General features: G+C 39.9%; 1 protein-coding gene across 1 annotated transcript in view; it reads right to left on the reverse strand.

Moving 5' to 3' along the window:
* LOC137976098 (MAM and LDL-receptor class A domain-containing protein 1-like) overlaps positions 1–11967 on the reverse strand; it is a 22782-nt gene extending 10815 nt beyond the window's left edge. The window contains exons 1-6 of the mRNA XM_068823371.1: positions 11778–11967; positions 7161–7298; positions 6446–6696; positions 4881–5034; positions 3798–3932; positions 493–740 (exon numbers count right to left, since the gene is read on the reverse strand). Of these exons, the coding sequence (XP_068679472.1) occupies positions 493–740; positions 3798–3932; positions 4881–5034; positions 6446–6696; positions 7161–7298; positions 11778–11934 (1083 nt within the window). The 5' untranslated portion in view covers positions 11935–11967. The remainder of the gene's footprint in view (positions 1–492; positions 741–3797; positions 3933–4880; positions 5035–6445; positions 6697–7160; positions 7299–11777) is intronic.
* Between the last annotated feature and the right edge of the window lie 3033 nt (positions 11968–15000).

Genomic DNA, 15000 nt, shown 5'->3' on the forward strand with positions numbered 1-15000 from the left:
AAGGAAAAGGAGTAGCTCGCGGTTTTCCATTCGCCGTTTTATGTAAAGACGATACCAAATGTCTCTTAAACGCGATGCCATTTAACCTTGTCATACAAGATGCCTATACAGTAAACTTTTTCCTCAGAGTATAGGCCAATGTGTTGCCCCTCTTTGATTGAAACAATGTTTTCCGTATGGTAATAACGAGGTGAGGGTGGGGGTAGGGAGTGGGTTTTCGTGGTTAGGTAGTGCGCGTGCGTTAAGGTGTTTGAGGTTGAATTGTCTCAACAATTTTGTGTAAGCTTAGTTGCAGGCGGTGGCTTGCATCAAAGCTTCCCCGTTAAATTCGATCATGGAGTTTTATCACTCTTTGCAGATTTTGCATCATTCCGACCAATCACGATCGATCAAAATTGCAGGGGCTTTGAATCCAGCGCAAAAATACAAATCTCAGCCCTACTTGCCAGACAGAAGACTGATATTTATTTAAGTAACATTTCTTATTCTTACCTGATAACAAGCCCCTCCAATATCAACTAACGCTTCGTGCCACTCCGTGCCCTGGTTTCCTGACAATGTCCATATGAGATCGTCATTCTTCATTCCTTCTCTTTTGTACACATTTAAATATCCCATGTACCGTCCATACATAGTATAATAAAACTGTAAGCACATACTACCACATACGCGTGGTCCCATAAGCAGAGCTTTGTGTCCTCGCATTTGAGGCTCAGAGGCTTCCGTGTAGATGTATCCTCCTAACGAACATAAATAGGGGAAAACCGCTCTACTTAATAGAGAGTTTTAGCAAGGACAACGGGGATGGCAACGAGAACGTCACGAATTTGCATATTTAGTGGGCAAAAACAATGGCTTTGCACGCCCTGCACGTGTTTTTTTCACTTTTGTTCATTCGTCAACGTGAAACAGCTAAATTTGAGGTTTTATGAAGAACGTCAGCACTTGAGGATAAATTTTAGTTTCTCCCCTAAATTAAGCGCCGCTCATAACGATTTCATTCCTGAGGAATTGCCACACCTTTGTCATATTAAAAAACTTGGAATAGTCGTAAAGTGATTACAAAAAAATTATGAGAATAGGGAGCTTACGAAACGAGGACGACGACGGCTACGAAGACTTCATTTAAAAATGCAGGTTGGCGTTATTCATATCACTACGAAACTATTTCAGGTCGTTTCGCGTTAAAATGTGTAGTAAATGTCGAAGAATTAAACTGGTATGAGTGGGTTGGAAGCGTAGAGAGAGAACTGAAAATTCATCGTCATGTGCTAAAGTCCTCCACAGAACCTTGAATTCGGTCGTTTCACGTCGTCATTTTGGAGATGACGGCAAAGAAATGTACGAAAATGTAAAACGCACGTGCAGAGCGTGCAGAGCCATTGTTTTGGCTCACTAAACCTATTGTTTTGTAGCGTCGTCGTTGCCGTCGGCGTCGTCGTTTCGTAAGCTCCCTAATATATGTTTTTAAATGACATTCTCGTTGCCGTTCCCGTCGTCGTTGCTAAAGCTCCCAAATTCCATGAGCGCGCGTTGGATATAGCCAGTCTCATATCCAACAAGCGCGAATGGAATAATTGTTTTATGAATTCAAATTTAATCTAATTCTGAATGTGTCAGATGTTTTGTCCTTGAAAATTGTGCTTCCCGCACACTTTTTTCAGCTTGGCAACACTTGACTAAATCAGTTTCCATATTTGGTCATACGGTATATGAATCAAGATTGAGTGAACCAGTCAAAAAGGTTGAAGAAACTCCATATCCTGGGTCGAAAATTTAAATAAAAGGGAAGGTCTGTTATGGTTTAATTTTGTTTTGGGTTTGAAAAGTTCATTTTTTTTTTCAAACCAGTTTAAATTTTCTAAACTGGTTTAATTTTTTAGAACACTGCCCATTTAAACATCTTTGGATATCTTTCTGTAATTAATTTTATGGAGTATGTATAAAATAAACTACAGAAATCATTTTAAGATTGTTATGATGGATTGTTGTCTCCTATGCTATCGAAGACAATAATAATTTTATTGATGTTTAGGGTTAAATGTTCAGCTTAGTGATCAGGGTTAAGCTCTCGATTAGGTTTACGTACTTATTTGAAACAGTTAGCATTTAAGGAGGTGTATGACAACTGCAGACTGCCTATAAACTACAAATGGCGCTGATAAACAGTGTTTAAGTCTATAAAGCACGCATTTCAAATAGCGCGGAGAAAAAGTATATAAGTCTAAGCACCCAGATGTGTGAAGGAAGGGTGGGGTGCACCCATTTCAAATAGCGCTGAGAAGCAGTATTTAAGTCTAAGCGCCCAGATTTGTGAAGGAAGGGTGGGGTAGGATGGAGGTACCGGAGAAGATCTGGGAGGGGTAGGTGAGTAGAAGGGACGACAAGATGTCTAGTTCTTTTTAGACCACCTAAAAAACCAAAGCCCCTGTTTTCTCACTACAACCCCCAAAAAAGAAAAATCTAGACAGTTCATTAAGAAAACAGTTTAAAAATTTAAACTGGTTTGAAAAAAAAAAATGAACCAGAAACAAAATTAAACCACACAATACCCTCCAGGTTAATATAGTGCTCAAAGGAACTGTTGCTCTGATGAATGGTGGGGCGAATTCTAACCCCAGGCATTCGTCAGCGGCGCGGGTTGACGAAGGGCTTAAACACTCGAAACGATATCTCACAACTCGTTCTTACGGTGGGTGATTAATTTGCCTTCACAAGTTCGTTTGATTAAACCAAATTTTCCGTGCTGTTGTTGAAACCGACTGATGTTTCGAAAACCTGAGCCCAACTTATCTTTAAAGTCATGAAATCAAGCAGTAAATCTAGAAGACTAGGGGCACCCAGCGACGGTTTTCTGTCAATTGCTTTCAAGCTCTTCAGAGTGCTTTTAAAGCTTTGTTGGTTCGTTTTAGGCTGCGCTATGAAATTTTTTTCTGTTCGGTTATTCTTGGGAAACTTGAAGCTTTTCGAATTTACTAGGGCATTTTGTCTACTTTACAAAGATCTTATAGGTATTCTATAATCCTATAGCTGGCCTTTTTTCGGTACTCACAAGGATACTTTTATCGATCAGAAAGAAACAGGCATTACCTTTTTCAGATCACGAACGTTCGATGTGAAAATTTCCTAAAGAAAATCCCAGGTGATTAAAGGCCTTCCAAACAGATAATTTAACGAAACGTTCCGTTGGGTGCCCCTGAGAGATGAAACGGATAATATACCAGTTGGGTAAGCTGGTTGCACCCTCGAATGGTACACCATTGATATTCCCTTTTTCATTGGTTACCGTACTTCTGGGTTTACCAAAAACAGACTTTATCTGAATTGTGCTGGTTTTTGGTGGCCTTTGCCTCTGAAAGAAAGTGTTCGGTACTCATTTAAACCCTACTTTTTAGTGTTAGAAAGCTGGTGGAAGTGATCAATGTGTTCGTTGGAAATACGAGATCAATGAAGAGACATATTTTCCGACGGTAACTCGGGAATTCTTGAAAAAAAATCCCGAGTGCTCTTAACAAGAGCCTAACCTGTGACTTTACGACACTGTGTACTTAAGAACTCGTGAGAGCCAGGTAATTAAATTAGTTTTGGTGTCAAATATCTCTCTAAACTTCTAGAACAGTTTTTGTTGAAATGTGATGCTTGCAGGCGGGTTAATCCTGGCCGAAACGTTTAGTTGCCTCAGATGTGAGGTCCCAACCTACAGATCACTACTTCACCGGCTGAATTAAGGACAAGATGACTCAAGACGAACAACACGGAATACCATTTGATAAGCTATAGTACTTGCAATATCAGACCTTTATATCCGGTGTGATCCTCTGACGGTCCAGTGTTCAACGTTCCTGTGCTTCCGCTATTTAGTGTCCAGTCAAATTCATCCCCAAGGGGTAAGTTGATCCATTCACAGAACCCTCCGTCAAAATTGCAGGTTCCTAAATGTAAGAAGAGCTTTAGACAAACGTTTCAACTTGCGATACTGGTGACAAATGCAGGTTTGAAGTAACTATTCAGGCTTGGTTTGTGCTATCATTATTTTTTTAACCTTTATTTATTTTAATGAAAAAGACCTATCTATCATTTATTCTGCGTGTCAGACCAAGGTGTTGAGAACTTCACAAATGTACAATGGACGGTGTTTTGGTAGCTTTCCAGGGAGTTTGATTTTCCCATGTAGCGAATCTGTTCATGAAAGTATCGGGCGCGCCAACGTTTCCACCATAAAAGGTCAAAACTGAGAGCTACTGTGGGGGGTGTGAGGGCATGTAACCCCAGAAAATTGATTTAAGTGAAGTTTTCAGAGATAATCTTTCCAGTATTTTGATAGTGGAAAAAAAGCTATCTAGGCAAGAACGGAGTTTCAGCTTCATCTTACTTTCAGTCGATTGATAAATTAGATGGTTAAGTACAAAAAAGGAAACTCGAATATATATTAAATGGCTTGGAAATTACCGAAAATTATGATTTTGACCTGAAAGGAAAGCCTTAGGAAATATTACCCATTGAAAGCACAGAACGTTCCAACGAAAACCTAGTTTCTGCTACTTCTTGGCCAGTTCATTAGTGAGTAAATCATTTGAACCAATCAGAAGTCGCAGAAATTGCGCGGTGCTAACGTCGAGCCCGGGAAAACTCATGCTTGCAAGTGATTGGCTGAAAACGTTACGCAGATATTTTAAAACAGTCCCAAAGCGTAGAATTGCATTTCGAGATTGCCTTTGGTTTTGCTTCTGACTGGCTCAGTGATGAGAAACGTGCACGAGAATTTAAGCCAGTTAAAGAATCCGCGTCATTACGTTCCACACTCAACGGCAAAACAGGCTTATTACTGAAAAAAAAAAAAAAAGAAAAGAAAAGCTATGCCAAATTTAGTTGATAGTTACCTGGCTCTCCCTTTATTTCATGATGAACTTTCATGTTTTGAAGTCTAGCGAGGTAGTTGAGGTCTTTTCCATCACAAGTTCCGTTGACAAAGGTTATGTCATCCACTGCGATATCACCCTGATACGATTTGCCAACCCTCGCTAAGAAAATGACCTATGAAAAGTGCTCCCAATCAGTTTAAAACATGTATGATTAGATAAAGGCGAGAACACAACAAAGAAGTCTTTGGCTGCATTGGGAAACCGAAGAAGAAGGAAGTGGTGGGGTGGTCTACTTTCAGCTATGATATATATGACTTTCTAGAACCAAAACCCATGTAATTGTCCTGACTAATCGAAATCGGTCAAATAGTTGCAGAATCAATCAGAATTTGAGAATTTGAAATGATCAACTTTTATGTAACTTGCGGAGCATGCGCAAAATGGCACAAGATTGTAACGCGAAGCGTGCAGACTTGACCTGAAGCGTAGCAATTGGAAACCAATCTAAAGACGGATGACAATCGCATATGCATTCTTTATACTTCTGTCCAGAAATGCAAGAAATTAGATGCACACACAGTTTTGATATCCAAAACGAAGTATCCCGTGAAGTTTAAATATTTGCTATCTGTTTCCAACAACGAGGTGAGTACTGGCGTTATTTTTAGGTTCCGGTAAATGCATCTTTTTGTCTTTACTCGAGAAGTGCACACTTCGTGTGGTAGTTTGCCTGTATTGCTAGAAACGATCGATGTTCAAGTTGAGGAGTGGAGCAAGGGGACACTTTGTGACGCATATTGAAAGCGATTTGCATTTATGAACAAAGTTGAGCATGAATGCCACGAAAAAGAGGGAAAAACTGTGGGCAACGAATTAACAATGCTTGTCGATGTAATTAGGTGTCTAATTGTAATTGTTTTAAGCGTAGCTGCAGGCAACTGACCTTGAAGTAAGCAGACATTAGTTTAATAAGTGATTTCGGTTGGAGGGAGTAAACTGCAAGTTGCAGGCTGCAAGTCATTGTTTCACTATACATGAACCAACCCTATCCTTTGCTAATGACTAACATTATGCCTAAATCAAGTGAAGCTATAATCCTCGCAGTTATGAACGCAATTTTTGCAATTGCGTAAAGAAGCCTGAAAAATTCAAGACTTCAACGGGGTTCGAACCCGTGACCTCGCGATACCGGTGCGACGCTGTAATCAACTGAGCTATGAAGCCCCTGACGTTGGGAGCTGGTCATTTGTGGGTTCAAATGTTCCCGTGAGGAATGACCCATTTTATATATCATTTCATCGTTGATTATACCTAAAACTATGCCTTGGATAAAGTTTAAGCCTAAGGTTAGCATTTTTTTTAAGGTTTGGTTATTGCAAAACTGTGATCTGCTTCCTGCAACCTGCACTTTATACCCTTAAGGGTTCTAGTTAAGGTTTTGATTAAAGGGTCAATTTGTAACGTAAATCTCATTATGGCGCTATTCCACGTAAAGGAGCTCTCTAACCTAATTGATTCTCCACTGGTGATTCATTCACTAGAGAGTGTTATCCAAAAGTTGTGGCCTGGACGTTTGTACTTACTGTATAGTTCTTGCCAAACACCGTTGTGTTGCTATGTCTCCAGGCATTTCCTTGGTTCTTGTACCGTCCCCATACATAGTTCTCCATTCCATTGTTGAGCTCTCGAACGTAAATTTGTAGGTCCGCAATATCCCTTCCGTACATGTGATAGAAAAATCGCATGCACCGTATGCCTGAAAAAGGGCCGCCAATCATTCGAGCTGTTTCACCAGAACCTCGCGGCCAAGATGTCTCGATGTAAGCATAGTATCCTTGGAGAGAATTTTTTATTGTAAATTAAAGGATCCAAATTTGTCTCTCTTCTTACGAAGGTTTTAATGACTTAACTCTTGGTTAGTGCTATGGAATTAGATAATCTATTTCAAAAACTTCATAGAACGTTGTGTTCTTTAAACGTTTTTAAAGATCTGATTAGTGAATCATTACACAATTGAAGAGGTTATTTTAAAACAAAAACAACTGAATGGAGCTTTCCCTTTTGATCCTCACGGACGTAGCCAGGACTTTTCAAGGGGTGGGGGTCACCCTGTGTCAAACAGAGGGTACTCACCAGATTGTGGCGTTTTCACCACCTGAATATTGTAGGTTGTTTGCTTTAAAAAAAGCCTTACAAAGGGAGGTTCACGGGCACCCAAGGACCCCTCCCTAGCTACGTCCTTGATCCTGAACCACGAAACGCCATCATAAGGCAATGACTATGTACCCATGCGTGTACCTTTTCCTGTTCGGTCTTCGTTTGGACCAGTCTTGCTGCTTGGAGTTCTGCCAGCTCTTCTTATCCAATCGAAATCATCGTCTGTGGTTTCATTTGTCCAATCGCAGAAATCCACATCGAAATTGCATCCACCCGGCACTGTAAAATTCAAAGGGAAAGATCCTTTTTACGCGGGGCTGTGTATGTGACAACTGTAAAATAACAAAGTGGGTCAGCCAACGAAGATTGTTTATCTTCTTGCTGTGGATAGTATTTACCATAATGTAAGACTCTGTAAGCTGAGCTTAGCTGGGGTGAGTTCGGAATAGGTTTTGACGTGACGTGACGTCATTGCCGCCATGTTGGTGGACGAAAAATAAGAGATCTCTCATTACTGATTACCTTCTTTTTTCGTGCACCAGAAGTCGTACATTTCTCTATTGTTATTGGTGTCTCTAGAGGTTGGTTGAATACCTACTATAAGACTGGCAGATATTCCCAGGATTATGCGATAGTGACATCCGCGGTTTACATAATGAACTACGCGAAGCGTCTCATTCGAGCCAAATTCACTTCTCAACTGAGTCGACAAATACTAACCATGTTGTAAACAAATTACGATTCGTGAAATTAGAAAATTGACCTAATCGGCTAACTCATTGTTGTACCTAATCCTCTTAAGGGCCGATTTACACGGTACGACTTTGTCGCATGCGACAACGGCTTACGACAGGCCCACGACATGATTTAAGATTGTTGTGTACGTCAGAAAAAATGTCGTAGCATTTTAAAACAGGTTTTAAAACGCTGCGGCAATCGTAAGTCATGTCGCAGGCCTGTCGTGAGCTTGTCGCATGCGACAAAATCGTATCGTGTAAATCGGGCCTAACAGTAGCAGTACTCTGGTGTCGCGGAAGCTGGCCGTGCAAATGAATGAAGTCTGCGCATGCCCAAATCCCAGTAGTTGTGAAGAGGAGAGAAAAAAGCACGCTTCGAAATGGATTTTCGCTGCTTTTTGAAGCTTAACGACGGATAATTCTCCCCGAGAGAAAAAACAATCCAATGACCGAAATCTCTAAGGTAATTTTGATCGCACCTCCATCCAGAAAAAAGTGTCTGAATAATCTGAGTAGCAAGTACCGAAGTCAAAAAGATGACGCGCGGGCGATGTAGAAAACGTGCAAAGCGAGAGAATACACGCTCTTTTCCCTCAGTTCTACTGTAACGTTGCTGGACTTTTCACACTCGTTTCAGTTTTCATCAAAGACACTCGTCCAAAGGGAATAATATTATTTACATTGACATTGATTATAAACTGGAGAGAGCCATCACTGAAACGACTGTACATTTGAGCTCCGAACGACAGTATTACTGGATCATCACAACGGATTAGCCGCGAATAAAACATAATTTTTAAACTGAGTTTAAAAGCTTTAAGAAAAGATATAAGCTCTTTTTTGTAAGAACGTCCAATCATGGGGAACGTTTTGAGCCTGAAAACGTTGTTAACATGTTTTTAAAATTGTGCGGTATACTAAGTTCGACTAAAAGCTAAGATGTTCTTCAGTGTGTCATGCAATTGGAAAACCACGATTGGTAACGTTAAGTCTGGTTAATCTCAGCCTCAACCATCTTGTAAAAGAGGTGCTTATAAAAAAAGAGTAAGTCGAGAAAGTCCAAAAGGAAGATAGAAGCTCAGTGTAACAGGCGAATTCTATTAAAAATAACAAGCTTCTTGATATATACCGGCTCTCGTTTCTTTAAAACGAACATGCTTAATGAAGTCTCAGGTTGAAACGAAGGGCCCATTTCGGGTGTCACATTTCCCTTTGTATCTTCGGAAAGGAGAGGTCTTGAGGTTTTGACCAATTTTCACTCTCATTTTGCTACAGTAAAACCCCGCGTATAAAAACCTACTATTTTCAAGCTCAACGTGAATAGGTTCTTACATATTTGATGCATAAGACAAAATAAGCCTGTTTAAGTTCTTAAATAGGTTCTTACTTTTTCAAAGAGTCTGAGTGATGCAAGGTTGTGAAATTTTAAATACAGTTGTATAACATAGGTGTAACGTGTGTGATGAGAAAATTACTAAGATTTTAGAAAAACTACTAAACACTATGAAACAGTGACATTGAAAAATGAAAAGAGTGGTAAATATCCTTTTCTTGAAAGTAAAGTTTGCAGTGGAGGAGTACACTTTTATCTCGAACAGTATAAATCACTGCCAAGCCTTCAGCCTTATTCCTCATTCCATAACTCATTACATGCCAACCAAATAAGAACCCTTGCGAAATTTCAAGCCCAATTGGTTCTTATAAGAAAAGCTGTCTAAATGACAAATTTCAGGCTGTAGGTTCTTACTCCACTAGGTTCTTATACGCGGGATTTTCCTGTGGTATTGAAAACATACAATAGAAAAGACCAACGTTTTAAACCAAGCCGTTGACAAGTTCAGAAATAACGTTTCTTGCCCAAAGAGGTTTGGGGGTGGTCATAGAAACGGGACCCTGCACAGTTCACTCTCTATGATGGAAAATCCGTTCATCCGCGGGTTAAGCGTTGGTTTTGGGACAGGCCGTTCCTTAACTCGGTCAGGATTGTTAGTTTTACAAATGTTTTAGAGCGAGTTTCAATCGAGTGTCGTAAAACCAAAACCAAAGTAATTATAAAACTTGACGTTTCGTATGCTAATCAACACACATTTTCAAAAGTGACCGTTTCAATTTTGAAAACTATATATATTATCACCGCTGTTTGTGTTATTTTCTTAATCAAGCTACGATGGCCTAAGAACAAGAGTTTATACAAAGTAATTACTTTGGCCAATCAAAAAGGACAGAGACAATCCAGTAAACCAATCAAAACTCGAAGTACTTGCACGTAGCCGACAGAAAGCGCGGGAAAATGTGCACGCGCGAGCCACGATTGGTTTTGGTTTCACTTCTGATTGGTTAAAAAAGTGGCGCGAGAACTTTGAACCAATCACTGAGTAAAGTAATGCAAAACCAAAGCAATTTGCTAATTACTTTCGACACTCAGTTGAAAACCGCTCTAGTGGTTAAATGATGTATAGGTGATGGGGTGAAGAAAGCAAGTTTCAGCAAGAGATGCTTCGTGCGTGATTTCTTGCAAAAACTTCAATGAACGAACTAAATTAAAAATGAAGGTACTGATTAAAACGTCCGGGATCTTTCATCTTATGTTTGTGGTAACACTATACCGGTTTGAATTTGGGACTCGATAATTAATCAAAAAGACGTTTAACTCCTAAAAAGCAATAACCAAAAGAAGACAAATAATAAATTGACTTGTCTTGGAAAGACTGAGTGGTAAAATGAATCCTAATTAAAGATACACGGACGGTGCTCTATGGCTACTGTAAAGGGTACTTAAAGAAAGAGCTAAACTGCTGAAATGTACCCGGCCACTTATTTGCTAATGGATAGGGTGTATTGTTATATGCCTTGTTCTTTAAACGATGCCGCTACAAAAACGCAAGAGTTCCTGGGTATTCCAAATGGAGCACAATCATAAAAAGCCTGATGACATTGGAAACTTATGCCCGTTCGATTTGAATTACAAATGCGCTTAAATTGGTTTTAACTTAACTAATGACGATCAACAGAAGGTCAGGTGAATATGTAAGGCCAGCCAAAAAAAATGGATGTACTAAATCCGTTCTAATTGAATCAATCCTGGAACAAGAATGCCGCAGTGGCAAGAGCCCTCGCTTCCCACCAATATGGCCCGAATTCGATTCCCAAATTTAACGTCACATGTGGGTCGAGTTTGTTCGTTCTCTACTCTGCTCCGAGAAGTTTCAGTGTCTCTGGGTACTCCCCTCTCCTCAAAACAAGCAACCAACTATTTGATATGAGTTGATTTAATATGATTTGATTTCTTCACAGTGCCCGTTTAACATATGGCTCGTTTTTAGTGACAAAATTCAAACATGTATTCGGCAAATCAAACATTCAATTTAGCTATTCAAACCGCCCTCAGATTGGAAATTCAGCAATTTCAAACATTCATTTCGGTAATTCAAACCTTCAATTCAATTGAATATTTGCGAAGTGAAAGTTTGAATGGCATGTAGGTTTGAATTGCCGAATTGAACTTTTGAATTGCAAGTTTGAATTGACACTTAAATCAAGACTTGTTCTCATTCCGGCCGTGACATTTTAATTTTTTGTTGTTGATGTTGTTGTTGTTGTTTATGGTATGGCATAATTAAATGAAGCAATTGTGATGTTTCTTCCTTTTAATAATAAAAATTACTTAAAATTTCAAATCTTCCACGTTGAAACGCTGAATAGAAAATCCCGGTGCTTTAAACTCAGATGTTATAAAGTGACCAAGGAAGCCCAAATTAACCAACTCAACTATCTTAAGTTTGTCACAGTTAATCGTTGATGATAATTACTTTTTATGTAAGTGCGAGGATTTTGTGGCGGGGAGTTTTATCAAGATAGTAGCACGTGCATAAGGACTAAACTAAACGCTTTAGGAGGGCTAAATCACGTTTTTCTGGTGTTATAGTATTTCGTGATGTTGCAAGCCGCTCACGAAATTAACATGAAATCTGTGACGAACTTATGAAGCACATGATCTCTTGGTGCGCATAAAGGTACTCACAAATGGTGACTTCCCTAGCCACTTGAATGTCCGTTGTGTTTGCATTAGGACTTGTGGCATTGACAGTCTTGAGTGTGGTAAGGCCTGACAGTCTCTGGCTTACAGCAAGGACAATACCGATGGCAAACAAAGTCATCTTGCACGACACGACATTCATAGTGATCCTCGATCAGCGCAACGAGTGTGGAATAAACAATAGTTAATGTCAATCTTTTCCTGTCATATAGTTTCCGTCAATGTTCTTAGTAAGTCTGTTGACTTGCCAGGAATGACAAATATGTTAATTTGGCAAATAAGTAAAAAACGATGTCGATTGCACAACCGTGAGGCACAGCGACAATCAGCAATAACTCCAGAACGAGGTGCAACTCCTTGCAAAACTACGCGGGAAAATGGGAAACAAATTACTCGTGTTCTGTCTCCTGCTTTGACCTTAAAGGAATTATTGTAAATTAATATATACCGTTGACAAATGAGGGGGCCATAAGGTGCAAACACTTATGAGTGATGTGTCCTTTTGTTTATCAGGTACCCAAGCTTGTGTATGTAATTCGATATGATTTAAAACCTTTGGGTGAAAAGGAAACACAAACAAGAGCTTGCAGAATGGCTAGTGGGAACTTGAGATATAGAAATTTAAGGCTAAATGCCCGATTGTAGCCATAACAGGCTTTGCGTTAGTTTTGCATTTAGTGACCTCTGTATTTCTCATTAAGCCTATTTGGAAAGTGTCAATCAGATTCCCAACAGCTGTTTAAAACTGCTAATAATGACTTGAGGTCAAACTATTTTGATTACTTACGTCGCATTACGTCAATTTAAGTAGAAACCTGGTAGTTCACTCAAAATCCAGGCACCTAGTAAATGTAGGGTGTATCTTAAAATTTACATTCATTGTGAAATGCAAAGTGGTTAATTTCGTTTTACTAAGGTGATTAAACCTTGCAGTCGATAAACAAGGTTGCAGATTAGGTCTGTATTCTGAGTAGTTAAGACTGGATTAACATACAATGAAAGCTCGAGAACTTTCTCTAGAGAAGAAATAAATAGCTTCCTTGATCTAAGTGACCATCGTGGGGTGAAATGTTTTACAATTTGAGGCAAAATGGACCAGTCAGACTAATGCTTCTTCCCCGTAACAGGAATCTAAATTTAACCGTCGGGTGCATTTCAACACTGTCTAGAGTTGACTGAATGATAAACCACAGGAAGGAAACCTCACGTACTAGAGGACGGCTTATCTGTCCACAGTAAAAATAAACTAAAAATGGATTTTCCTGTTGGGCACACATACTGTTATGCTTACTATGCTTAAGCCTCGCATTGACCGCCATCGGCTGTTTATACCACCCCTTTTTCCTTCTATTGTATTCACTGGCACTGTCAATAATCAGCCATCCAGATTACAATTGCTCGAGGTAATTTTCTTCTTTTAATTGTACCACTTAGCATTTTTGTTCCCTATTTAACCGTCAAAGTCCAAGGGGGTCAGGCAAGTCCTCTCACCACTTCGCCAGTCCTGTGTCAGGCTATAAAGCAATGTGAAGCATAAGTTTCCAGTACTCAGTTCTCTTGAACGAGTTTGCCAGTTACGGTGTTTTTCTGCTGTCTGATTGCTCTTGAACGTTCGGTCCCTCGGATATGACCCACATTTGAGACAATTCACAGGTGGCACTGAAATTTGCTGAATCAAATAAACGTAGCTATTGTAGTTCCCTGTCTCCAGCGCTTACATCGAAAATATTTTCTATTCCACTCACAGGCAGCCCAAGCTCGGTATATGATTTACAGACTTTTCATGCGAAAAGATACTTTGCGCTTATAAATGCTAAAATAAGCTGTAAATGTAGAAAAAACTTCACCTACCTCTACGTACAGTTGTTCTCGTCTTTTCTGTGCAATCGGAGGGCAAACAAACTAGCCAGCGCATCAGCTAGATGAGTGGATACGACCGTTATAGCTTCATGGCGATCCTATTTCATTCTGCGCTCTCATTGGACAATTTGAAACTCTTGACCAATGAGAGTGCAGAATGTAATATGATCCCCATAGCCATAACGGCCGTAGCCACACATCTAGCTGAGCGCATGGAAAGATTATAGAAAGCCGAACATTATTTGGAATTTATCCGCCAAAAATCGCAGTGTGGACCCGGAGTGGAGTTGATGTGATAGGAAATTTATCTGGTCTTAAGGCTGTGGTGTTTTTATGGCGATTCGGACCGTTGCTTTGTGATGCGAGACCAATTTGTGGGAAGAGATCGCCGCGAGTCATCACCCTTTCTTCTCTGTATGACGGGAAATGACAACTAACAACATCGTAAGAATTTGCAACCCACAAACCTGTCTAAAACGGACACAGTTTGCCCTCCGATTGCACAAAAAAGACGTGGACAACTGTACGTAAAGCTAAGTGAAGTTTATTTCTACATTTACAGCTTATTTTAGCATTCATAAGCTCAAAGTCTATTTTCCCATAAAGTCTATAAATCGTGGGCTTCCTGTGTTCCACTAAGCGCAACGATTATTAAAGAATTCATGAATCAGGCGCGTAGGAGGGGGGTTCGAGGGGTTCGAACGAACCCCCTTTGGTGGTCGATAATGGAGGACTGAAAACACAAACTGTTGGTTTTCAGCTTTTAGCAAATAGTGGAGGAATGAAAAACAAACTTTGAGCGTTGCAGCTTTTAAATTACCCTGCAAGAAAACGCCTAAAGTATCGGGAAAGTATTAAATTGTTAGGAGAATGAGTACAAGTGAAATTCGTTTAGTGTACAAAGCCGGTATGTACGCATGAAGGTATCAAGTTAACAAAACGTCGGAAATGTTGTTGTTATGACTAAAAATACCTGTTATTTTACACCCCATCGAGTTTGAAACATTTACTAGCACAATGCTGAACACAGCATTTCCGGGCCTCTAGATTTCAAAACTTTCTGGGGGGGCATGCCCCCAGACCCCCCTAGAGGCTCGCGCCTCCGGCGCCCGTATTTAAAAGCCCCCCTTAATAAATATTCCTGTCAATACGAACACCCCTCCGAAAACCTCAGCTACGCGCCTGTGAATGATCCTCTATTTGTACAGTTTTGAAGTAAATACAAACAAATCCATCCCCAAATGAACACTAGCCTAAATAATATTTGCCCTTTTGTCTCCAAGTAAATGAGTTTTACTTAGCACAATAAACTATAGATGATTTTCTCGTGTAAATTGAAGGGGGTCGA

The sequence above is a fragment of the Montipora foliosa genome, chromosome 11, assembly GCF_036669935.1.
Source record: "Montipora foliosa isolate CH-2021 chromosome 11, ASM3666993v2, whole genome shotgun sequence".
NCBI classification, from domain to species: Eukaryota; Metazoa; Cnidaria; class Anthozoa; order Scleractinia; family Acroporidae; genus Montipora; species Montipora foliosa.